At 43.4% G+C, this 25121-nt stretch overlaps 1 protein-coding gene across 1 annotated transcript in view; it reads left to right on the top strand.

Annotated features, from left to right (window-relative positions):
• Positions 1–8887: 8887 nt before the first annotated feature.
• Positions 8888–25121, top strand: part of LOC148538635 (uncharacterized) — a 56623-nt gene continuing 40389 nt past the window's right edge. The window contains exons 1-3 of the mRNA XM_088452452.1: positions 8888–9011; positions 10058–10625; positions 10739–10798. Coding sequence (XP_088308578.1) covers positions 10482–10625; positions 10739–10798 — 204 coding nt within the window. The 5' untranslated portion in view covers positions 8888–9011; positions 10058–10481. The remainder of the gene's footprint in view (positions 9012–10057; positions 10626–10738; positions 10799–25121) is intronic.

The raw sequence follows: 25121 nt of genomic DNA, 5'->3' as shown, positions 1-25121 counted from the left end.
GTTCTGAAGGGGAAGGAAAGCCAGTGTAGGGCTTGTAGGATAGGGGAGGCAGATGTAGTACATTTGGAGAGGAAGATTAGCCTACCAGCAGCATTGAGGACAGATTGGAGTGAAGAGAGGTGGGAGTCAGGAAGGCCAGATAGGAGGATGTTACAGTAGTCCACTCTGGAGATGACCAGTGAGTGGATAGGGCACTTGGGGGATAGAGTAGATGGTGGTGCTGTCAATACATAATGGATAAATAGAAATTGTGGGAAATTAGGTTATTCGGGAGGGTGGGAAGATGATCAGCTCAGTTTTAGACATGTCAAGTTTAAGAAAGCACTGGTATATCCAGGAAGAAATAGCAGAGAGACAGTTGGACAGTTGAAGATGCAAGTAAAGAGAGAGGGGGAGGGGTCTGGAGAGGAGATGTAGATCTGAGTGTCATCAGCAGATTACATAGTAGACCAAAAGAGCAGATAAGTCTCCCTAAACAGGATGTATAGAGGGAGAATATGAGAAGTCCAAGAGCAGAACCTTGGGGTACACCTATATTCTCAGGTATCCCTATAGTCAGAGCCGGTGCTAGGGTGTTTGGCACCCCCCTGCAAATTATACATTTGTGCCCTCATATAGTTAGCATTCACAGGTTTCTAAAGGTGGGTACACACCTGACAGATATATCTGCAGATGATGGTTGTTCATACACACTGAATGACCATAATCTGCAGGCTGCAGAAGCTCCCGGTTACCGGATAGGGGGCGTGGCCTAATTGCGGAAGGTGTGGCCACGCCCCATTCGGGAAAAAAGCAACATTTGCAGCACTGGGGAGGGGGCGCTGTGTGCCCCTCAGCCCGAAGCACAGCCAATAGAGGGCGCGAACAGCGTGATCGCTCCCCCCTTTGGCATAGGAGACTGCTCGGGCTGCTACTTTAGCTGCTGTGGATGGGGAGCGGTGCCGGACCCGTGTAAGAAGTACCCACTCGCGGATCCCCCCCTCTCTGCACCCCTGTGTACGGGCGATTGGCTGATCGTCCGTACACACTTGTCGATGAACAGATATGTCTGCAGACGTATCTGTTCATTGGCTGTGCAGCACAGCCGATGCGATATGTCTGAACAACGTTGTTCACAGACATATCGTCTGTACACACTGGCCGACGGGGGCACGATATATTGGCTGATCAATTGATGCAATGTCAATATTATATCACTATCAACATTGTGAATGTGTTAAATGTCGATATTCTGTGCATATGGACATTCTGAATGGCAACAAACTGACTGCATACCTTTAAGTCAATATCTATTTGCTAATGTGCAATAGTCTGACCCAATCTGCAATGAATGAAACAAAAAACTATGTAAAAATACATCACAGCGCTGCTGTAAAAGACGTATGCACAATAAAATGTAAACCCTGATTATATGTAATCTACTGTTATTTATTTAATAAAAATATATAGCAACTTTAACTAAATATAGTAAAAAAAAAAAACAGAGATCATTAAACGTAATTACCATAGGCAATTAAAACAAACAGTGTAATGTATGTTATGCTGTTGTATCCATAGCATTTAAGAACAACTAGCTACAGGATATTAAAACAAGTATCATAATTGTGAAACATTTAAATATAATAACATAAACACGTATGCGGGTATACATGGAAACATTCCATAGTATCCACTTAGAAATACAGCAAATTTGGGATTAGAATATATACTAATTGTGGAATTGTGGCCAGAGGTGTAACATGTAGCCATGACACCCAGAGCACATGTGCTATGGCGCCCAATCCTCCCAAGTGCGCCAGGGAGGGGGCGTGTCCAGCATGTGAGGGTAAATTAAAGGGAAATAAATATAAACATATGGGGCAGCATCAAATCGGAGCATGGAGGGCTGGATATATTCCAACCCTCTAAAGTAATTCCACTACTAAAAACAACAAACACATTAGCCCCCACTGGAAAAAAATAAAACACATTAACCTCCACTGGAAAAAGACAAACAAATTGGCCCCTCCAGGAAAAAAAAAACACAATCACCATGGCCCCCACAGGAAAAAAATGAAACAAAAAAATATATTGGCCCCTCCAGGAAAAAAAATCAAACAAACACACAGGAATAAATAAAACACTTTGCTCCCCACATTAATTGTCCCAGCCCCCTATAGACGACTGACCTGTCAGGTGCTGCAGGGTGAATCGGCCTGGACCCAATTACCTTGCGGGCTGCATCCAACCCACGGGCCAATGCAAATGAGGCAATAGTAGGACCATGTCCCAGCTAATGGCACCTGGGAGTGCCCATTACCCGGAGCAGATGACAGCTTCCAGTTTGCTTTCCACAGTGGAACGTAAATCCAAAAATGCAGCAGCTGGCAGCCAGTATTAATTTGCCCGGCGGGGGGGCAGAGCCAAGGGCGTCACTGAGGGAAGCATGGGACCGGCCCAGCGGCAACTCAGCTGATATCCGGCGCCCTGGACGGAGACAAACATCTGGAGCACAAGCTTCTTTAGCTCCGCCCCTGATTGTGGCTACATATGTGAAACAAATTATGTGTTTGAAAACAGTCCTCCAACTGAGAACAGGCAATAAGCAGGAGGAAATTTATACACTGGTCAGTTTGCTGGTGGCAGTATAACTAACAAAAAATGCTTTGGGTAAAGAAACAATCAACTTATACACATAGGTGCCGTACTTAGGATCTAAAGTTGTCTGGACACACTGCTTAGAGATGACATGGAATTAGAGTCACTTGCAGGGGTGTAAACAGGGCCAGATTAAGGTTTGAGGGGGCCCTGGGGCAACAACTTTGTGGGGGCCCCTATCAATATAATTGTATATATTTATATATACACATACACCACACACATATTTATATACTTACACACACACATACATAGTCACACAGAAAAACACATATATACATCACACATGCATGTGTCACACATACTGTACATTACACACAAACATACATACACACATATTTCACACACACACACTTACCTTGCACCATCTGCACTGCATGTTGTGGATGGGAAGGCACCATGTTAAGCTCTGCCCCCCTCGCGGCTTTGGCCACGATTCGCAGGTCAATCGGAAAGGGGCGGAAGCCAAATGACACAATTGTAATGTTAATGCATCATACTGGCTCCGCCTCCAGCTGATTGACCCGCGAATCCAGGCATTTTGCCGCGAGGTGGGCGGGCTTAATAACGGTGCCTGCTCTTGTACAACTGCTGCTGCTCTCTGGGGGCCCTTTAGGTGTGGGGGCTCCGGGATGACCGCCCCTATCACCCCCTTATAATCCGGCCCTGGGTGTAAATACTAGTGAAGGCCCCATAGCAAAAGTTTGTAAGGGTTCCTATGTACTACCCAATAGTGAAAAATGAATATAACACATGTAACTTTGACAAGGAAGATGGGCCCCCCAAAGCTCCGGGCCCCATAGCAGCTGCACCCCTACACCTATGGTAGTTACGCCCATGGTCACTTGCAAACTAGTTGTGATCCAACCTTGGACTGTGTCATGGTTATGTCGACCATTAGATGCTCTGTCAAATAGCTTGTGTATTTGGAATGCTAGCCATTAGGCTCCTTTTAATCCATCTCTAATCTGCTGTTGTCAGGCATAAACTGCAAATGAACACTACTACTATGAAAACGGTCTTAGGGCACCCATACATCAGCAATCAATTGAGGCAATTCTGCATTTTGCAGCTGATTGAGGGGAAAAATCTGCAATGGGGTTTACAGATCGCAGATTCCGACCAAAAAGTGATTGGAATTTGTGAATCAGGTTGTCCAATATATTGGATTTCACAGACCAATCTGGGTTGTAGTTTGCTAGTATATGGTAACAATCAGCAGATTTGCAGGCCGTTACTAGTAAAATTATGAGCCTTTCAAGAACGGCAGATCTGTCTTGACTGAAAATGATCTGCAATTCACTGAAACATATCTGTAATGTATGGATGCAGACTGGTGGATTGGGAAATCTTTAAATTGGAAAAATCTGTGATTTTTTTGTGATCGTTGATGAATGAGCCCCTTTAGTCCTCTGTGATGACTGGATGTCTTTGCCTTTCTTTGGTCTTTGATGAAAACAGATTGAGATGTGTGTTTTTTTATACAGATTTATTAGTTAATTTCCCTGAAGATCTTATCAAGAGATGCAAGAGTAGGGATGCCTCACTGGGGGCCTGAGCATGCCAAGGTGGTGTGGCCATACCCCCTCCAGCAGAACCCCGCTGCTTTGTGTCAGCAAGGCATTACTGTGAAGCCTGAGATTCACAATGGGGCAAGGCCTCACCCCCCACAAATTGACCAAGCCTTCCTAAAAGTACCTGGGCCTGACAGTTTTCATGATGGCCCTGTTCTTAGTTATGAAGTCTTCTCTTGCTTCTCAAATTCTCAAAATCTACTAAATGGGAATATAGAAAAAAAAAATATTTGTTTTTTACTTGTGTTGCTCTCTTAACGAAACTGCTTTTTAGAAACAGTCTTAAATAAACCTTTAGGTAGTGAAAATAAAAAATGGGTCTTGCTATTACTTTAAACTAACTGGGATTCCCAATGTTGCCTGGGTTGAAGAATGGACCTTGAAATACATATGCAGCCTTAAATTTTTTACATAGCAGACCAACATTGGAGAGCATGGCATATGAAAATTTTCTGGGAGGAAATGAGTACCTGTCAGTGCAGGTGCAGTGTGATAGTTGATCCTTAGTGTACCAGCGCGGCACCCCGCTGAGACAGCCTGCAGGTTCTGTCTCCACCCGCTGGTCGCAGTGTCCCATGGGTGCTCAAAACGGCGGCACAGCGGTCACCGCCGGTGAATGGATGCCGGACGCATGTGCCCGGCATCCATTCACAGTGACCGCAGCGCTTGGGGGCTGCCCAGCATATCCGTAAGTGCAGGGCACACACCGAGTGACGAAAAGGGAAATCGCGTCATAAAGACACGCCCCCTTTTCTTTGGTCACGTCCCTTTTTGGAGAAGTGCCCTATCTCTAGGTCCGGTGCCCTGCCTGCTGCCGGACCAAGAGTGAACACTAGATCCTCTGACTCACTGATCTTCTGTTGGAGCACTGCCTGCCCCCCACTGGTACATATCAGCCTGTGCCCTCAGATCAGTGCAGTTTTACGCACTGAAAGACATTCTGTGCGAATTTGCTTAAAATTTAAAATCAGAGACTCCACAGCCTACTTGGTGGGCAGCATGTAGACCTCCATGGCTCTGACGAACGAAACATAGCCAAAAACCTAATCCTGATCAAGCTACACCACAATGCCAAATTTGGTGGAGCTAGGTACAAAACACTGGACATGCATAAAGGACAGACAGACAAACACACATGCACACTTTCTCGCTTATTATGTAGATCAGTGGTTCTCAAACTCGGTCCTCAGGACTCCACACAGGTCATGTTTTGCAGGTCACCCAGCAGGTGCGCAGGTGTAATCATTACTCACTGACACATTTTAAAAGGTCCACAGGTGGAGCTAATTATTTCACTTGATTTTGTGGGGAGACATGGAAAACATGCACCGTTTTGGGTCCTGAGGATCGAGTTTGAGAACCTGTGATATAGATCACAGGTTCTCAGACTCGGTCCTCAGGACCACAAAGAGTGCATGTTTTCCAGGTCTACTCACAGAATCACAATTAGCTCCACCTGTGGATCTCTTAAAATGTGTCAGTGAGTAATTAATACACCTGTGCACTTGTCAGGAGACCTAGAAAAAGTGAACTGTGTGGGGTCCTGAGGACCGAGTTTGAGAACCACTGATATAGATGTCTTAAGAAAGTGTAATTCATTGACATCAGGACACAAAAATGTATCACAATCTAGCAGGTTAAGTTAGTCACTTTGGTAATACAGCAGGTATAAGTTTTGATCATACACAAAATAAAACCAGTGACTTGTAAATTTCACAATATTTAATGTAACTAATTGAGCATAACAAATTATGAGTTTTCCAATTATGTAGATGGTGGTAAACTATATATATATAACTGTAGAGCTATTATATGTGACTTCTGTTCATTTTTTATCTTCACATTATTTTCATATTTTTGTCTTGACACTATTTTCATATATTTTATAAGACAAAGTTTCATTTATGCCAACGTAAATACTTTTTTTTTTTTTAATAGTAATCTGGCTTTGTGAGTGCCTCCCAACATTTGAATGTGCTAAACTGGACCCCACCTTGATTCATCCAAACCTCTCCCACTTTTAAACAGGAAAGTTCATTTATTTTGTAGAAAGCAAATCTGGACTATTCCAAGAAAATTGGGAGCACTGGGGAGCTATAAGATGTTTTTGCCCTTAGCTAAATCGTGCCATAGGGCCCGATTCAGAGCTGGGCGCATTTAAAACATTAGGTGCAAACACCCAATGTTTTAAATCTGCCCATGCGTCCGAGGTGCAATGTGCACGTGTCCCGATTTGACCGCCGAGGGACGCATATCAGAATTGCATGGAGATCCATGCAATTCCTGCAGGCGTTCCTGGGCGGTGACTGGGGCATGGCTTTTGTCAGCAGGTGTGACAGGGGCATGCCATTTACCATAGGACATTCTGAGCAAACATAGGGTTCCTTTAATGTCTGATGGAGTGGCCGATGTCTGCTCGATGCATTCACCTCGGAATCATGCCCATAGTTTTAGACATAAAGAGGTCACTAGTTCACTTATAGTTGATAACTGATTTTTGTGCATTTACAAAAACCTCTCCTTGTTTTTCTTAATTTCCTGTTGTTACTCTATATCTAGAGTTGTGCGTAACACCCCTTAACTCATAATTTACAATTCATTCACAAACCCATATAATAAGGAAGGAAAAAACTGTATAATGGCAAAACTAGGGATGGCCATTGACAATTGATAGTTTACAAATATCGATGATTTGCTACCGATGGCAGACAGACAATGGTTTTCTGCCATTGATGGTAAAGTGGAAACCAATGTTTTTTTTGTGCTCCAGACACCGAGCTTAGTTCCGTCCCCTGGTGGCTCACTAAGCCTGCCCCCATTTTTGATTGGCTCACAGCAAGCCAGGTACCCAACAGCAGTGACCATCGAGTGGTGCAAACCATCGATGGTTCACCATAGATGCTTATTGTACCATCGATGGTTATCACCGATGCACTATTATTTGGAACAGCAATCAAAACCCTTTTGTTTTTCAAACTGATTTTTGTGCAGAATATTAATATTTATACCTAACCTGACTCACCTCACAAAAAAAAAATATTAATGTTCAATGACAAAGCCCATTTAAGGCTTTTAAGCCCACATTTTGTAAGTGGGTGGGTACTAACAGAATTGTAAGATACTTGTGGAAAGTCCCAACTTTTGTATCCACCAATAGCTGATCTGAATCCAAATATATTAAGCAAGGATCTTGTACTATTACCATAATTGCCTACCCTCCTGGAATGTCTGGGATACTGCCAAATACTAAGGAGTTTTCCTGGGAGAGTAGACCAGAGGTTCTCAAACTCGGTCCTCAGGACCCCACACAGGTCACGTATTCCAGGTCACCCAGCACGTGCACAGGTGTAGTCATTACTCACTGACACATTTTGAAAGATCCACAGGTGAAGCTAATTATTACACTTGTGATTGTGCGGAGACCTGCAAAACATGCACTGTGTGGGAATACAGTCTATTAAAAAGTGACTATAAGGTATGGTGCGCAAAACCTGCTGCCCCCAGTTCAACACAACAAATGGAGGCTCACCCGACTCCAATACATATAATCCAACAAAGCAAAATTATTATGTCATCCAGTGGCGCTGGATATAAAATGTTGCAAAACACAAAGTATTGGGATAGTACTTAATCCTTATCAGAAATTTGAAATCCTGCTGGTCATCCTTTTGTATCTGGAGTTCTCAAAATCTTCATACTTTGTCCATATGATACATGTAACAAAAATAGTAAAGGAATGTCTTAATAGTCTGATGTAATTTTCCTATTAATGTTCATATGCAGAATGACGTTGTTCTTATCAAATAGGCACATATGGTTGATGCGTACCCCACTCACATTAGAAAGTGTGGTTTAACTCCTAAAAAGGTTTCTTTACTCTTCCTTCCTAATTGTTATTCCAAACAAGTCTTTTTATATCGTGACACACAAATGTTTATGAGGGGTGAAGTGATGCGTACCCTACTCACATGGTGTAAATGCTGTAACCTGCATATAATGGTTTCTTTTCGGATATCCTCCTGGAGTATCCTCGGGGTTAATTCCCATATGATGTTTCCCCTGTCAGCTGTCCTATGGATCTGTGTTTGTAGTTCTCAAACTACAAACACAGATCCATAGGACAGCTGACAGGGGAAACATCATATGGGAATTAACCCCGAGGATACTCCAGGAGGATATCCGAAAAGAAACCATTATATGCAGGTTACAGCATTTACACCATGTGAGTAGGGTACGCATCACTTCACCCCTCATAAACATTTGTGTGTCACGATATAAAAAGACTTGTTTGGAATAACAATTAGGAAGGAAGAGTAAAGAAACCTTTTTAGGAGTTAAACCACACTTTCTAATGTGAGTGGGGTACGCATCAACCATATGTGCCTATTTGATAAGAACAACGTCATTCTGCATATGAACATTAATAGGAAAATTACATCAGACTATTAAGACATTCCTTTACTATTTTTGTTACATGTATCATATGGACAAAGTATGAAGATTTTGAGAACTCCAGATACAAAAGGATGACCAGCAGGATTTCAAATTTCTGATAAGGATTAAGTACTATCCCAATACTTTATGCACTGTGTGGGGTCCTGAGGACCGAGTTTGAGAACCTGTGGAGTAGACTAACCTCCATCACTAAAGTGTATCAACAGATATTATCGATATATCAGTGCCAGGACCATGTTAATTACAATAAATTTCACAGAGGTTGGACACCCTGATAGCACTCTTCTAGAGAAGGTGGAGCCAACATTTGGAATTAACTGGAATTCTTTCATCTTTCAGGTTTAAGTATGTAACCTGTCATGTTTCTACTCTATGTTGCATTTTCTGTAACCATGTGCTGTAATTATATAATAGGATATACTATATGAAGATCTCAACCAAGATAATATTTTACCTATACAGTACCTATTGAGTAAAAACAGTTTACATACTTGCCCGTACACACTGGACGATAATTCTGAACGATATGAACAATAACGATATCGTTCATATAATTTATGGTGCGTACACACTGGGCGATTAAAGTGGACGACTGAATGATAACAATATCGTTATCGTTCATTCGTCCACTTTATCATCCATTTTTAACACAAAAACGATGAACGATAATGACGACGCGCGTTCCCTCTGGTCATTCGTCATCATCGTTCATCGGGTTAACATGCAGGCCAACCTGATGATGTTGTCAGGTTACTGCATGTTATGGAATGGGGGAGAGAGCCCGGCGCTGAACGATATCGTTAATGATATCGTTCAGCAGGTGTGCTCAATGTCATGAACGACATTGAGCACAGTCTGCCGGGGACACACTAGACGATATCGCTCAGGGAGCATATCGTCTAGTGTGTATGCACCATCAGTGTGTATGCAGTAAGCGACGGACGATGCGCGCTCCTGCGGCTCGTTAACGATATCCCCAGTCTTCTGAACATGCAGCTCAATCTGGGGATATCGTTAGCGATGACCCCCTCCGTCCTTGGTTGTTGCCGGAATCGGCAAGTGTGTATGCGCCTTTACATGCATTCATTCATCAATTCCCTTGATTATTTATGCACTGCTTGAAAACAAATCTAGAGCTCTCAGTTACATGACCTATTTTGTCTCTGCAAACATTTTACATGTATTATCAGAAAATCTACAGCTACAGGAAATATTTCTTTCTATTCCAACAATAGGACAAAACCAATATATATAGCTGTACGATTAAGATTTAGAAGGTTTGCTGCTACCTGACCTACATATCTGATTCTTTGTGGGTGTTTGATCTATTTGTTCCTACTTAAATACATGGCAGCCTGTCTAGCCGACTACTAATGATCATCCTTTCACAGGACCAGCTGGGTGCCTTCAGACGTCCTATGGCTCCTGTACAAGTTCATGATACGACTGAGGAGAGAGAGCACATTTATCAATAAGCACTTTGTCATCACAGCATTTTGTATTTTATTTTTTTTGCCAAATCTACATTCCTTCGCTCTTGAGACCTTATGTAAATACTTCCGGTTCCTGTAAACATTCCTCTGCCTGATCTGTCTACTAACTGCTAAGGATAAGTCGATCGATAGGAGAAAGTTGCAGGACCGAGGAGGGAAGATATGAACCTGGAACGGAGCTGCTGATGGTTGCGTACACCTGTCACAATGGAGAGCGCTATTGTAGGCAGCTGAATGCAGAGTAGAAGACACACGCTGACTGGCGGCACATGATGTAAGCAGATCTCAGCATGTCTCGTACTGCAGCTCCTGCTCCTAGAACATGAGACTGGCTGCTATCTATATTTTCCTGTTCCTGATCCCACTGGCTTTCTCCCAAGAATTCCAAAAATCAAAGAACTGCGCAGTCAAGCTGGAAAAAATAGAGTGTAAAAACCTTCTAAATAAACAACTCAAAATTGAAGAAGTAAGTAAACCCCTCTTGTTCAGTTTTATATCTGGTCACATATATGTTTGTGTGTGTTTGCAACAGTTATTAGATTGCTGAAATTGATAATTGCACTGTTGTTGTTTTTGCAGGACGGGATGAATCATAATTATCCTATTCTCCTTTACAAACATCATTTTCAAAAACTAAATGTAAGTTCATCATTGTTGATCAAAGCAGTGTTTATTTACAGTTTACACTGACATATGTACATGCTGTATGTTTTATTTTGGGTTGAGGGGTAGAAAATGTTAAATAGTAGAATTGCTGTAACTATACTGTAGTCACATTTTCTCATTTAAAATTACTGCACTGTATTTATTTTATCACATTCTTTGCTCCACAAATTAACTTATACGAGGGTGAGTCAGAAATTATCCGAACTCAGGTTGTAGAATTCATTTTAATCAACTTTCAGAAAAGACAAATTATTTTTCGACATACTGTAATCTCCCTGCTTTTCAATATGCTTTGTCCATTTGTCAGCAAGCTTTCCTATCCCCTCATTAATAAACATTTTAGGCTGAGCTGCGAGCCACGAATGCACCGCTGCCTTCACCCAAGTCTGTCGTGGATTATTGCATAGGCAGAGCCACGGCTGATTTGCAACATAATCCACTGCCACTTGTCTATCTAGCAGAATCAGTTTACGTGCATGCTCAATGTGCTCATCAGTCATGGATGCAGGGGCGTCTTAAGAGAGGAGGGGGCCCGTGTGCACTCACCGTGCGGGGCCCCCTCCTCTCTGGTGGCTGGCAGCCGACTGACGTGGCTGGCCAGCCACTGGAGCCTTAGTAGACTCCGGGCACTAGAGTGTGCCCGGAGTCTACTGCGCATGCGCAGAACACCGGAAAAGACCGCGGCGGCCATTCTCCCGGTGCTCTGTGCATGCGCATTAGACTCTAGGCACACTCTAGTGTCTGGAGTCTACTGTGCATGCGCAGAACACTTGGACAATGGCCGCGGCAGCCATTTTCCGGTGTTCTGCGCAGCGCTGACACGGGACCACGGACAGGTAAGTTTAAAAAAAAAAATGGGTGCAGTGTGTTGACGTGCGGGGCCCCCCTGGACCCGCACACGCTGCACCCATTATAGAAACGCCACTGCGTGGATGGGTGTCCGGCTCTTTCTTCATGGCTGACACTTGTGCAACCTTCTTTGAACTTCTCTATCCATTCATACATACTTTTGTTCTTCACGACAAAACACTTTCTCCATACTGTGCACAAAGTCTTGGATAAATATCGGCACCAGACCCTCAGACCACAAAAAAATGAATCACTGCACACAGCTCTTCTCTGGTGCAAGTCACAAGTGGGGCAGCCATTTTTTCTTGCACTGCAGTCACAAATGAACTGACGTCACACATTCAAACCTGCACAGCAGTGACTGGGAAGACAGCGACCTAGTATAGAAAACGTTGATAAGACAGTGTGGCCAACAGACATTTTAATATAACTGGAGTGCGGATAATTTTTGATTCACCCTCGTGTATATATACAGCTTGCTGCTGTAGTTGGCAATATTTTAACTTACTGTATTTGTCAGGTACAATTATTTTTGGTGAAATTAATCTGTTTGCCAAATGTAATAACCTGCGAGTTGTGGCAAAAAAAATTGGCACTTTAATCGTGTGCTTAATTGCCGAAATTGCACTTCTTCCAGCAGCTCACAAGCTATTACATTTGGTCCTATGTGTCTCTTGCAAAGTGGACCTTACATTGTCATAATGCAATTAAATTGTGCTAATTATTATTGTGGCACAAACCTAATTCTGAAAAATAGTGAGGTTTAAACCAAAGATAGAGCCTGTGTGATACAGACTTGACTGACTGATTTGATAAGTATGTTCCAGTGCATACTCTCTTACCAATTGGCCGGCTGACATGTCGGGCCACAGGAAACAGTGTTGCCATCATTTTAACTGCTTAATGTGGCCAGCATATGGATCGGTCGGTCGTATGTGCAAACCAGCAGATGTGAACAATATACCTGCAAGATGTGTCGCATCTGCCAGGCTGCACGGCTGATGCGATATATCTGTGAACAATGTAATTCACAGATATATCGGGTGTACACATGAGCCGTTGGTCATGATGATATATCGTTTGTCGGCTGCACAAATGATATCATTCACTGTGTACCCAGCATTAGAGAAGTGTTCCTAAGCATTTGGATACAGTTAAAAACAATATGACTGGTCAGAGGCATGTTGTAGGAATGAGATTGTCTCTGAAAATTAAGGACTGTTGATGAGCTAAGAAAATAATTTTAGAAGCTTTCAATCTACTTTAGATCACTTATCCACCAAACCAGATAAAATATAAGTACACAATATTAAATAACACTTGTCAACCTTGTTCTGGCAGTAGATTTTTAAGATATGAGACCACTAGACATGGGTTTTTTTTTATTCGACTATAACTATTGTGCTTTTACTTTGTTTATTCACAAATATTATAGTTCTTTATTTACAGTATTGTTACAATATTTTTTGCTGGTGTAGCAGCTACTTGAAGAAGTTGGTGCTTTAGCCCATTACTCATTAACATGTCATCAACTGAGTTGATGAATGCTTTTCCAGGCAGCTCTAATTGGTGCTTGGTTGCAGTGCCCCAATCATTGACATGCTGCTGGTGTTTCTGAAACAGATATGGCAAAATAGCATTCTCCTTCCAAAATTTCTGAATTTGGAAATGTGAGGGTGAGCAGGGATACTTAAGGTTTATATTTAAACACCGCAATTGAGGATGCTAATGTGGAAGTTGGTAATGTGCTTATGTAAGTAAAACAAGGTTCCCACCAGTTGTCCCATCTAGTGTCCATGATAAGCAAATTGTCATGCCTGGGCAAAACACACAAATGCCTACCTGTACCATGTGGAACGTTTTTTACTCCAACCCAGACAACGAGTGACATTTACCATGATCTAGGCACCTCCTCCTTGTTATGTCATTTGCATTGAGTTCATCCAGGTGGTTCATCAAAAGCAGGAAAATCATGTCTAGTAACAAGCAGTACAACATCAGCTACAGTACCAGAAGCATAAAGAGATACCTCATGCCATCTTTACCGCCAGCACCTTTATTGTCAGTCTCCTCATTATTGTTAGAAACTGAATGTAGTCCTGCTGCATCCACTTTAGAAAACTAACTCCCCTATGCAATTAATGATTCCCAAGAAGAGTATTAAGTCTACTTTTCATCAACTGTAAAATAATCATTTGTTAGAAGAAGCCAGTATGACAGTGATCATCCTGTTGCACAATGGCTCCCTAAAGCCATGACAGCCAAGTTGGCATTGGATCTGTGTCCAATTTCAGCCAGGTTTTAGGTGCTTAACAGAAGTAATGTGCCAATGCTACCAAATTCCATTTCGTTTCCTATTCTCCAGACCAGTAATTCCTCAGCTGTACCATGAAGTTAATGCCAAAGTAGTTAGTTCCCTAGAAGATAGCATTGTACAGACAATCCACTTAACAGATATGTGGACAAGCGGCATTGGGTGAAAAAGAAAATTACATGACCATGACAGCCCACTGGCCCCATTTTTACTGTGTACGGGATTGTAGTTGCAGGCTGAAACACGCCCCAAAAATTGTTGAGACACGTCTGAATTTGAGTCGACTCAATAGCTGCCTGTCAATAACTTTGCAGCAGTAGTACCTGTAGCCTCATATTCATCATCCTGTTTTTATAGTAGTGCCAGCATACAGTGTGACCGATTCAAAGATGAACGTAGTGCTGATTTTTATGCAGTTAAATGATTATCCGTTTTCTCAGATATGTCTGATTCGCACTGCGCATGTGTCAAGTGTTCTTACCACTGTCACTTGCAGTGAGGATTTCTTTGCAAAATGATTGACAGGCAGGGATAGTTTGTGGGCGGCAACAGGGAGTGGCGACTCAAATGCAAATGTGTGACAGTAATTTTTGGGGAGTGTTTCAGCCTGCAACTGCAATTCCGTACGCAGTAATAATGACGCAGGGGTCTTAGTTTCGGCAGCCATTCTGCGCGACCTTAGGGTTACTCAGAACTCTGATAATTGACTGATCTGCGACCTATGCTGTGTCTTGGTGGGCGTCCCAATACAAATCCCAGCAGTTGCGACATTTCCATATTCCTGCTTTCGCAGCTGCGGCAGCATTAGCTCACATCTCTGAATCCAGCCCTTAGTGAGTACTTGCTCATTACAGCACTACCATCACACTCAGATTTTATATCCGAGTTTATAACAGAGACTGTACCACCTACACTATTACACACTATTAGACCATAGAGAATTCATTATTATGCCTACCAGATTGATTGATGCTGCAAAGGATAGTGGGCCTGATTCAGAACCGCTCGTAAGCGGCCGCTCGTTCGCTCAGAGCGATGTTCGCACATCTGCGCATTGGGTTGTAATGCGCATGCGCCAACCAGTCAGTGCGGTCGGAAATCGTGTGTTCGCAAAATAGCGAGTGCCTGCTAATTTGAGTGACAGAATGAGGCGGTTGTGGGTGGCAACAGGGGAAGGTGAGGGGAGATCCGAACGCAGGTGTGCCAAACGGTCAAAACGGGCGTTTTAAGGGTGTGCATAATTAACAAAGCAGTGTCATCGGCCACGTCACTTGGTTGTCTCTTAGCCTGAACTGTTCGCATGATTGCGGTAGGAAAATCCAACCACAAGCACTGCGAGCAGTTCAGACGCCTTTCGATGTACTCGATTAATCTAATAAATAGCGGAGATGACGTATGATGCGAACAGCCAGGGGGCGTGTTTACAAAATAGCGAGCGCATGTTTCATTCGCTCGCTCAGACATAGAGGCGTCAACAGACCGCAAAGAGCGAGCACTCAATTTAAATAGCCAGACCCTTTTTCTGAACGAGCGAGCGCAAATAGTGTCCGGCTCTGAATCGGGCCCAGAGACTGCATTGCCTCAAGATGATATAGAGTTGCTATTTGACTTTTACTAAATTTGGTTTAAGACATTAGTGCTTTGGCACTGCATATACCCAAACAGTCTTGGAATATACTGTATTTCATGTTTTATTTTTGTTTTCCCTGTCATTGTATACTTGTATTACTGTAGGTGTATAACAATTTTTGTATATACTTTTGTATATTCATCTAATTGTTAATATTTATTTTTTAATTTAATCTTAGACTCTGTCTTTATACATTAATGGAGCATTCATAAAATTAGTAAATGTTAAGTGATGCGCTAAAAACTATCCTTTTCACTTTGGACTATAGTTATTTGATGGACTGGAATATCTCTCTAGCTCGACATAGCAGTGCACTGTGACCCTTTGTACCCCTAATCCTCAGTTTTGTGCATACTCTTTAGTGTTCATTCTACCACCCTGCACCTATTCAGTGGGAAGGGCATATTTTAATTTTGAAGGGCAAAATTTTAGACCTGATGTATTTATGCTGTAGTGATACATCACGTATACATTTTTGCCCTTGTCCTTAAATATTCAAATATGCCCTCCTCACTGATTAGATGCAGAGTGCTAGAATGAACACTATTTTTATATACTGATTATAATTCTCTGGCACAATGGACTCCTCCGTCTTCTCTCTTGCTGCTTCACTGTCTCTTCGCAGCCTGTCTCCAAGCTGTGCATGCGGAGATTCAAGCCAGACTGCGAAGAGTTAAGGCAACAGGAGAAAAGTCCCCTTATTTAGAAAAAGCTGTCTCCACAAAAAGAGCAGCTTTTCGGAAGTGATAATTGGGTATAGGCGACATGATGAATGCCTCAAATACTTGGATTGAACTTGCAGCGAGTTCAATCCTTAATTATCACAGGGGATATTTTTCTCTTAATGAGTAGACCCCTAAGTGAGAGGATCAATTAGGTTGAGAAGAAAAATCTCACTGGGGTGGTGGTTCCACATCTTCCTTGATTAAGAGAAAGAAGAAACGGGTTGTAGCTTTTCCTCGTATCCTTTTTCTGACATGTTCTGGAATGCCTGACAAAGCTGGACTAAAATTCCAGGGTTCACCATAGATTTAAGTCAACATTTACTTAGGCAGACAAGTTCGCTTGGGAAGTTCCTCCATTAGTGGATGCTCCTTTTGCTAGATTGGCTAAAGCAACGCTTCATCCCACAACAGTTTCGGCTATGTTAAGAGATCATACCGATAGAAAATTTGAGGCCTTTCTAAATTTTGTGTTTTCTTTTTAAGATGCCTCTCATTGGACTTTCCTGGCTGTGGCTTGGGCAACAAGACCTTTGAATCCTTGGTGGATCAGTTGGCTACTGGTACTCAAGCAGTCTGTGCCTAAGCTGAACACATTTCCCTGATGGAGCACATTAGGAAGACTTCAGAATTTATGAGTGAGACCTCATTTCATTGGATACTGCTTCTTGTCTGTCTAAATTGTCAGCCTCAGCAGTACCAGCCAAGAGGTCCCCTCCAGCTTCATTCATAGGAGATGGATCCCGAATCCAAGAGACAGTCCAGTTTGAGTGACGCTTTAGTCCATTATCTCTCAGGCTACTGGAAGTAAGTATCTACTGGTTGTGGATCCCAAGACTTCTGATTTTCATCCCTTTCCTTTTCCTGGGAGGGCAATAGTTCAGACCTTCCATGGTCCATCTGTAACTCAAAGAAGGGGCCAATTCCATGGATGTCCGTCTACAGGAAGCAGGCATTCTGCCCCAATGTAAGAGGACAAGCAGACCACATGATGGTCTAGGGGCCCATCCCGATTCTCTGGTGGTTTGGGCCCTCCTTCAGGTTCCAGGGCATTCTCTCCAGTGGATATATGTTGGATCTGATAGGTCCACGTCAGAGGAGATTTTTTGTTCCCACACTTCCCTGGGACCTAGTCAGGGAGCTGCCTTACATCAGTCAGTTTACTTTATTTTAACTTTAGAGTCTTTATTTTTTTTTCCAACATGTCAGCAAGGAATGGTACTTTGGGTACTGTTTTTCAATCTGGAGTTCTTTACCCTTACTTAGTTGTGGAGAGATTCAAAATGGAATCTATTTGGTCTTTCATCAACTCCATGTAAGCAGGGGGTGGAGTTTCTGGTGCCCTTGGATATCAAGTACATCCATTTATCAGAAGGTTTTTTGGCTTGCAGAGGGGACTGGTCACTTCCAGTTTCCAGCTTTGCCATTCAATCTCTCAACGACTCATAAGGTATTCGCCTAGGGTAAGGGCCCTGTGAGTGCTTGGGATTTTGCATCTATGGGGCGGAACACATTGAATGAGGTACAGTTGGAATACTCCAAGAAGTGGTAGCCATGGAATACCCTGTGGTGTTTAACACAGTAGGCACAAATGCCAAAAGTACAGCTGAGTACGCATTGTTCGATTTTGGTAGATTGCCACAAGGGTGTTGGTACTGTTTGAGCCTTGTGTTGCGTGCAACAAGATACATGGATGTGTTCGCACTGTTTGAACAGTGCGTATCGTGCAATAGATTATACGGAAGTGTTGCCACTGTTTGGACAGTGCGTAGTGTGTATTAGCTCAAAATAGATAGCAAGTGTATCAGAGTTCACACACACACCCAATAAATGCAAAGAGAGCCTGGCAAGGAGTCAGACCCCTGCTGGTCTTCGCCAGGATTAGAATATGGAATTTACTCACTGAGGGCCCAGGTCACAGCCCAGTGTAGTTGGCTCCCACCGTTAAGGCATCAGAGAATTTAGCTGGTATGAGGACTCTATAGATGGAAATGCGAGTATGGATGTGCTACTGTCAAGGAGTTTAAATAACACAGGAAGAAAACTATACTGAAGAGTATAGTTCTGAAGGAGGGGCACCTATCTATAACACAATTGATACTCCGGCACTGTTGAAATGCACTGAGAAGGTCTATATAGTGACTGGTTGATAGCTGAGGCTGAACCCAGTTGGGTTCTGTTAAGGATTCTAATTAAGAAATCAAGCAATTAGTAATCTGCTGAGTGTCGGAGGCAGATTACTAATTGTATTGGTAAAGGCAAATTCAGAATTGTAATTGTCAGCACTTGATTGTGGTTGTGACTAGTCTAAAGGAACACAGTAGGATTATGAACTTTCTGAAATTCAATCTGCAGCCAACGCAGAGGATGATTTTTCTGGGTCTCTTGTTCGACACAAGTAGTCAAAAGGTGTTTTTTCTAGAACCCAAGATTTAGAGTCTCCTCTGAGGTCTCTTCTACAGAGGCCTTAGGTGTTGGTGCTGCAGTTCTTGAGAAAGATGGTGACCTCTTTTGAGGGAGTTCTGTCTTCCCACTTCCATTCAAGTTCTTCAGACCCAGATCTTAGCTTGCTGGTACAGAGCGAATCCCAGGTTGGACAGGCAGATTGTATCCTGAGCTGTGTCTGTAGCTGCTGTGCTGCCTCCACTCACCCAGACTATTCATTGTATATTCATTCTCAGTTTGGAAGCTGACCCTAGAATGATGCTGGTCTCTCTGGGTGGGGCCAGTGGCCCCCAGACTCCAGTTACAGAGTCTTTGATCCAGGTAGGAAACCTCTCTGTCATCAATGTGCTAGAGTTATGGGCAGTCACAAATGTGCTGACCCAGTTTCCAACTGCACAGCAGGCAGGCTGATTTGCATCCAGCAAGAGAATACCACCACTGTGATTCAGTCAACCAGCAGGCTGGTACAAAATGATGCATGGCCATGCCAGAAACCGCAAACACCATGTGATAGGCGGATTGCTGCTCTTGTGAGTTTCCCCTGTTAATCTACCATTATGACAGTGTGGTATTGAGGGTTCAGATATCCTTTCAACCAAAAGAGGTGTCCAGTTTCCATCTGAACCAAGACGTTGTCCTTCTGGCTTTTCAGCAGTCTTCATTTGTTTCCAGCAATCCTTTACATCTTTTGGATGTGGTTACAGCATTGTGTATCCATCTTGACCAAATGTCTTTCTGTAGACTGAAATGAAATGAAAGCCTCTTGACGCTATATGATGTTCATAAAAGAGACTGGCCGGCCTTCAAGCAATCTGTAGCATGGTTGATGATGGCTACTATCAACCAGGTTTATGTAACCTCAGATAGGCTGATCCCAGATTGCATTCATAATCTACTCCTGCTTGGATTGCACAACATGGCACCTCGGTTGAGCAGCTGCACAAGGCAGCTACTTGGTTCCCTGTGCAAACCTTTATCAAATTCTACCAGTTTCATACTTTTGCTTCTAGATATGCCAGTTTTGGGCTTAAACTTTTCCTGGAGTTCCACCAAACACACACACGCCCATGCAATCACTGGGCTAGCTCTCAGAAGTCTGAGGGCCTGATTCAGACCCGTCTGCTATATGCGTGCGCTCGCAAGCGGCACGATATTCTGCGCATATGCACGTTTCGGTCTGCGCTTGCGCAAACTACTCACTGCGATCACATACCGCTCGCTCGGCCTGCAAAGACAGCCCAGTGTAATGAGTGACAGGAGAGGCTGTTTGTGGGTGGTAACAGGGCCTGTCCTGTAATAACGGGGGGCTGGAGATGCGAACGCAGGCGTGCCTGAGTCCCCTCTCCCCCTCTCTCTCCCTCTCCCTCCCTCCTGATAAGTGTGTCAGGGGTTTTACTCAGTGTCTCGCTCCCTGGGGAAAGAGGCATCAGGCCTTTCAAGACATTGTGACTTATGACCATGAGTACTGTACATATGATTATGTTTGTGGTAGGGGTATTGGGTCCTACTACTAATGAGAGAATCTCAGTTAATGCTGGGCATACACTATACAATTATCTGTCCAATCTGGCTGGTTGGAATGAAAACCTGGCAATGTATGGGAGCAAATGACAGTTGATCATAGGGTCTTACAACCTGGAAAACGGGCAAAAAATGATTGTTCCATTTGGTTAAATTCGTGTGTTTTAACCAATTTGTCTGAATTACCATTTTTGTCTGTTTTCCAGTGTTTGTGAGCAAATGGTCGATTACCAGATTTTCATTCCAACCAGCCAGATTGGACAGATATCTGACAGATAATTGTATAGTGTATGCCCAGCAATTAGAGTCCAGACAGGTTATTATTTTATTTTATGCTTCTCTTTTTCTGCACAAACAAACTAGCTTCGGCTAAATTCCCAGAAACTTTGGACTGTAGTGCTGTTTCCAGACTGCTGTGTGTTTGGAAGTGCCCATCTACCCAGGAGAGGGCACCCATAACTTGATCTTATTTATATTTATATATATATATTTATTTATATTATATATAGCAGCTTTATCCGACACTCTGGGCCTGATTCAGACCCACTCGCGAGCGGCTGTCCGCTCGCAAGTGGGTCGATGTTCTGGACTGAGCATGCGCACGACGGAGGGAGCTCCGTCGTGCGCATGCGCCAGACGCGACGAGTGAAGGAAAGTCCTTCGCTCGTTGTGTCTGATCAAAGGGGGCGTGCTGTCGATGTTGTTTGACGCCTCCCGTCAGAAGCCGGCCCACTGACATCACTAGTGATGTCAGTGGGAGTGATTTTGGCTCTGATAGAGCCAAAATCACTCCGGAGCTTGCGGTTGAAAACCTCAACCGCAGGCTCCGGCTCGCAGTTTCGATGGTCGCGATGGTCGCGGCCATCAAAATGCACGCTCGTATAGCCTGTGGGTGGTGACCCACAGCTATACGAGCGTCCAGGAGGACGCTCCATTTTCATTGAGGCCGGCCCTCATTCAGAGCGTGCGCTCTGCTCAGAGCGTACGGCTCTGAATGAGGGCCTCTATCTTTTATGCAGGTAATGTGCCACGCGCCCTCCGTGAAATCAAGTCTGGCAGTAGAAGTCAGCGGCACTCTGTGGACTTGCAGTCAGCAGTGAAAGGGAGCTGTACACCACCACAGTTATAATCAGAGTTTCAGAATTTAATCTTTTGTCAGGATACAAATAATAAACAAAAACTTCCTACCTTATATACCATCAGTGCATAGTGCGTAGTACATAGCGGCTTGCTTCCGGGTCGGGTCCCAGTCTGATGATATCATAGCACTGCGTCTCAGTCACCTAGTGGGCCCCCGCCCCAGAGTGTTGCCATGGCACCATATGAACTGTGTAACAATAATCGGCAGTGTGTGTGAACTACATGGTTAATAAAAGTACAATCCACATATAATGGCTGGTCAAGGGTATAACCTAGTATACTACATTGATGCTAGATAGTACATCCTGTAATATGAGTTCATATAAACAATTGCCAATTATACAGGAAACATAGTAGCTTATAGAGAAGATGGTAACTGTAAAACATATGGTGACTATAAAAAAACAATTGAAGGATAGTTGCTCATTTAGCCCAAATGGGACTACTGTATTAAGTTTAGCAATCCATCTTGCTTCCAGATGGAGCAAAGCACGACCTCTGGGCCTGATTCCGAGCTGCTCGTAAGCGGCCGCTCGTTCGCTCCAAGCGATGTTCGCACATCTGCGCATGCGTATGGGTTTTAGTACGCATGCGCGAACCAGTCAGTGCGGTCGAAAATCATGTGCTCGCAAAATAGCGAATGCCTGCTAATTTGAGTGACAGGATGAGGCGTTTGTGGGTGGTAACAGGGGAAGGTGCTTGAAAACGGGGAGTGGAGATCAGAACGCAGGCGTGCCAAAAGGTCAAAACGGGCGTTTTAAGGGTCTGCATAATTAACAAAGCAGCGTCATCGACCACGTCAGTTGGGTGTCTTTTAGCCAGAACTGCTCGCATGATTGCGGTAGGAAAATGCAACCACATGAATAGCGAGCAGTTCATTCGCCTTTCGATGTACTCGATTAATCTAATAAATAGCGGAGATGACATATGATGCAAGCGGCCAGGGGGCGTTTTTTACAAAAAAACGTCTGCATGTTTTGTTCGCTCGTTCAGACATAGAGGCGTCAACAGACCGCAAAGAGCGAACGGTCAATTTAATTCGCCAGCCCCTTTTTCTGGACAAGCGAGCGCAAATAGCGTCCGGCTCTGAATCAGGCCCACTGTCTCCGCCTCTAAATGACCATGGAACTGTGTCTATCATTTTGTATCGTAAAACTGATAGATTACGGTTACATTTTTTTAAAATGGCGAGCAACAGGCTGATCACTTTCTCTGCCCTCTGTCAGTCTGGAAGCAAGATGGTTGTATATATGAACTCCTATTACAGGATGTACTATCTAGCATCAATGTTGTATACTAGGTTATACCCTTGTAACCCCCCTATTACCTCTGTAAAGGGTCACCAGGTTACTAACTCCCATTTCACTAGTCTAATGTACCCACCTATAGCCTCCTTTTTTAAATCAGTGCCTCCACCCAAGTATAAGTAAGTAGTATGGGCCTACTTGGGAAAACCCTAATTTAAGTGTTGAATTATAGGTGTGTCATGTAACATTGGTTCACACAACAAATATACATTTTACCAGAATAATTATGTACTTCTTTCCTCCACTGCTCCTCCAGGAAAGTGACACACAAGATACAGTTTTAAAAATACTTATACTTTAGTAAGATAGTTGTAAATTAATGTTAACACAAATTCAACTTTAGCATTCCAAGCATTGTACATATGATGTTTATATGTTAACTGAACAAATTAGGCATATCATATAAATACATATATACGGTCCCTTAAGTTAAATAATTGTAAACTCACTTGTCATGCAATAGTACACTAGCAAAGTTTAATTAGAGAGTCCAAACATTAGAAAAAAGTGATGCATTTTCAATTTGTAGAATGTTCCTTATGCTCTCACATTATTTTGGGAACATCCTTCAATTTAGAGCGGATGTAAGAAGTTCTCTGTAACTGTTACCGGATACAGTACTTTCATACCAACTGTGGTCACTGACAGTGTTATGTAAACAAGTTACTTTTGTTTCAGTAAATAAAGTATATTTTGCTTCACAGTGAGGGTCTAACACCCCGCTCCCCCAAACTCTCTCCACTTCGCTATTATTAGTAATAGAGCTGGCTGGTGAAAAACTAAACAGCCCTGGGTTTTCCAGGTTCTGATTCCTTTTATAAGTCACTTCATTGTTTGCTTCTGTGAAATACACTAGGTATAGGGATACAGTCTGCCCTATTACAGGATGACACTGCGTGTATGTGCAGCGTAATAAGTGACTCACATCTGCGGGCAGGCGCTGCTGTTGAATATAAGATTCTGCCGACCGATGCTGCTCTGAGCCCCTCCAGCTACCCGCCTGTCTCCTCACTCCCAGCTGGCTTCTCCAAGGTAGCTCTGCTCAAACTGCATTTCACAGAGGACTTACTTCTCTGAGCAGCCTTTAGTGCCCACCACCTCCTGGTTACACTGAGCCTGCACTGATCCATCTCCTCTACCTTCACTGAATCGGTCAGTGTAAGCTGTAATACTCTCCTCGCTGACAAGTGTCTGTGGAGCGGTGCATCTGTACTGCTCACTGCAGCTCTTATGCTTACCACCTCCTTGAATGGCTTGGGATCTCTGTTGTCTGTACGCTGATCTGTTCCCCCGACTGTGTACTACTGATTACCTGCCTGAATTATTAGGGGTGACCGTGTGCGCTGGCCTGTCTGACAGCGGCACCGCCTCCTTCTTACAGCAGACATTGATAATGTCTGACTCCCACCACCGCTGCTGGCCACTACTGCTGCAGACACTTACAGCTCCCTGGTTGCTGACAGCTGATCAGGAGCCGCCCGCTCACTGAACGCCACACACTTCAGTCCCTTGCTCCCGGGCAGCCGCAGGCAACTCCTCCACCCCATCGCCAATGAGAGCCAGACCCGGCCGCCAAGCCCACAAGCTCCCTCTCTGGCTCCACCCCCTAGGCCTGGCAGCCTCCATTGCTAATCTGCCACTCGGGACGCAAGGGGGTGGGCACTGAAGGGAGGGATCAAAGGCTATAGCTGGCCACACTGGTTAGAATGAAAATCTGGTAAGGAGTACAATCAGCAATTTGCTCCCAAACGCTGGAAAATGGACCAAAACTGTTTGAACAAATAGTTTAGATCAAACATTTAACAAACTTGTCTGAATGACCATTTTCATCTGTTTTCTGGCATTTAGGAGCAAATTGCTGATCATCATGTACTACCATTCCTTACCAGATTTTCATTCCAACCAATCAACAAGTTGGCTGGTTGGATGTAAGTTGGTCTAGTGTGTGGCCAGCTTAACTCTGTCTGCTGGCAGCTCCTTTTATATGTCTCTCTGTCCCTGCCCTTCTTTTCCTGACAGGAACCCAACCACTCCCAGCCATATCACTCCACCCCCTTCTTCTCCTATGCATGTGCATCCCACACATTGGGCACCTGCTCACCACAGGGAAAAAAGTGCCACATAAACTTATATGTAATTACATTAAATAAATACATTATATATATATATATATATATATATCTCATGAACTACATTACTCCATTATAAATACATGACACACACTTACATTTTACCTCATGAACTATGACTATAGTACATATAAATTTACCTTATATATGTACATATTAATATGTTGTTTAACCCTTAACCAGGGTTACACCCTTGACCAGCCATTATATGTGGATTGTACTTTTATTAACCATGTAGT

Source organism: Taudactylus pleione, unplaced genomic scaffold (genome assembly GCF_031769625.1).
Source record: "Taudactylus pleione unplaced genomic scaffold, aTauple2 ptg000038l, whole genome shotgun sequence".
Classification (NCBI taxonomy): Eukaryota; Metazoa; Chordata; class Amphibia; order Anura; family Myobatrachidae; genus Taudactylus; species Taudactylus pleione.
Note: the sequence above shows the minus strand (reverse complement) of the source record. Positions and strands in the feature narration are given on the sequence as shown.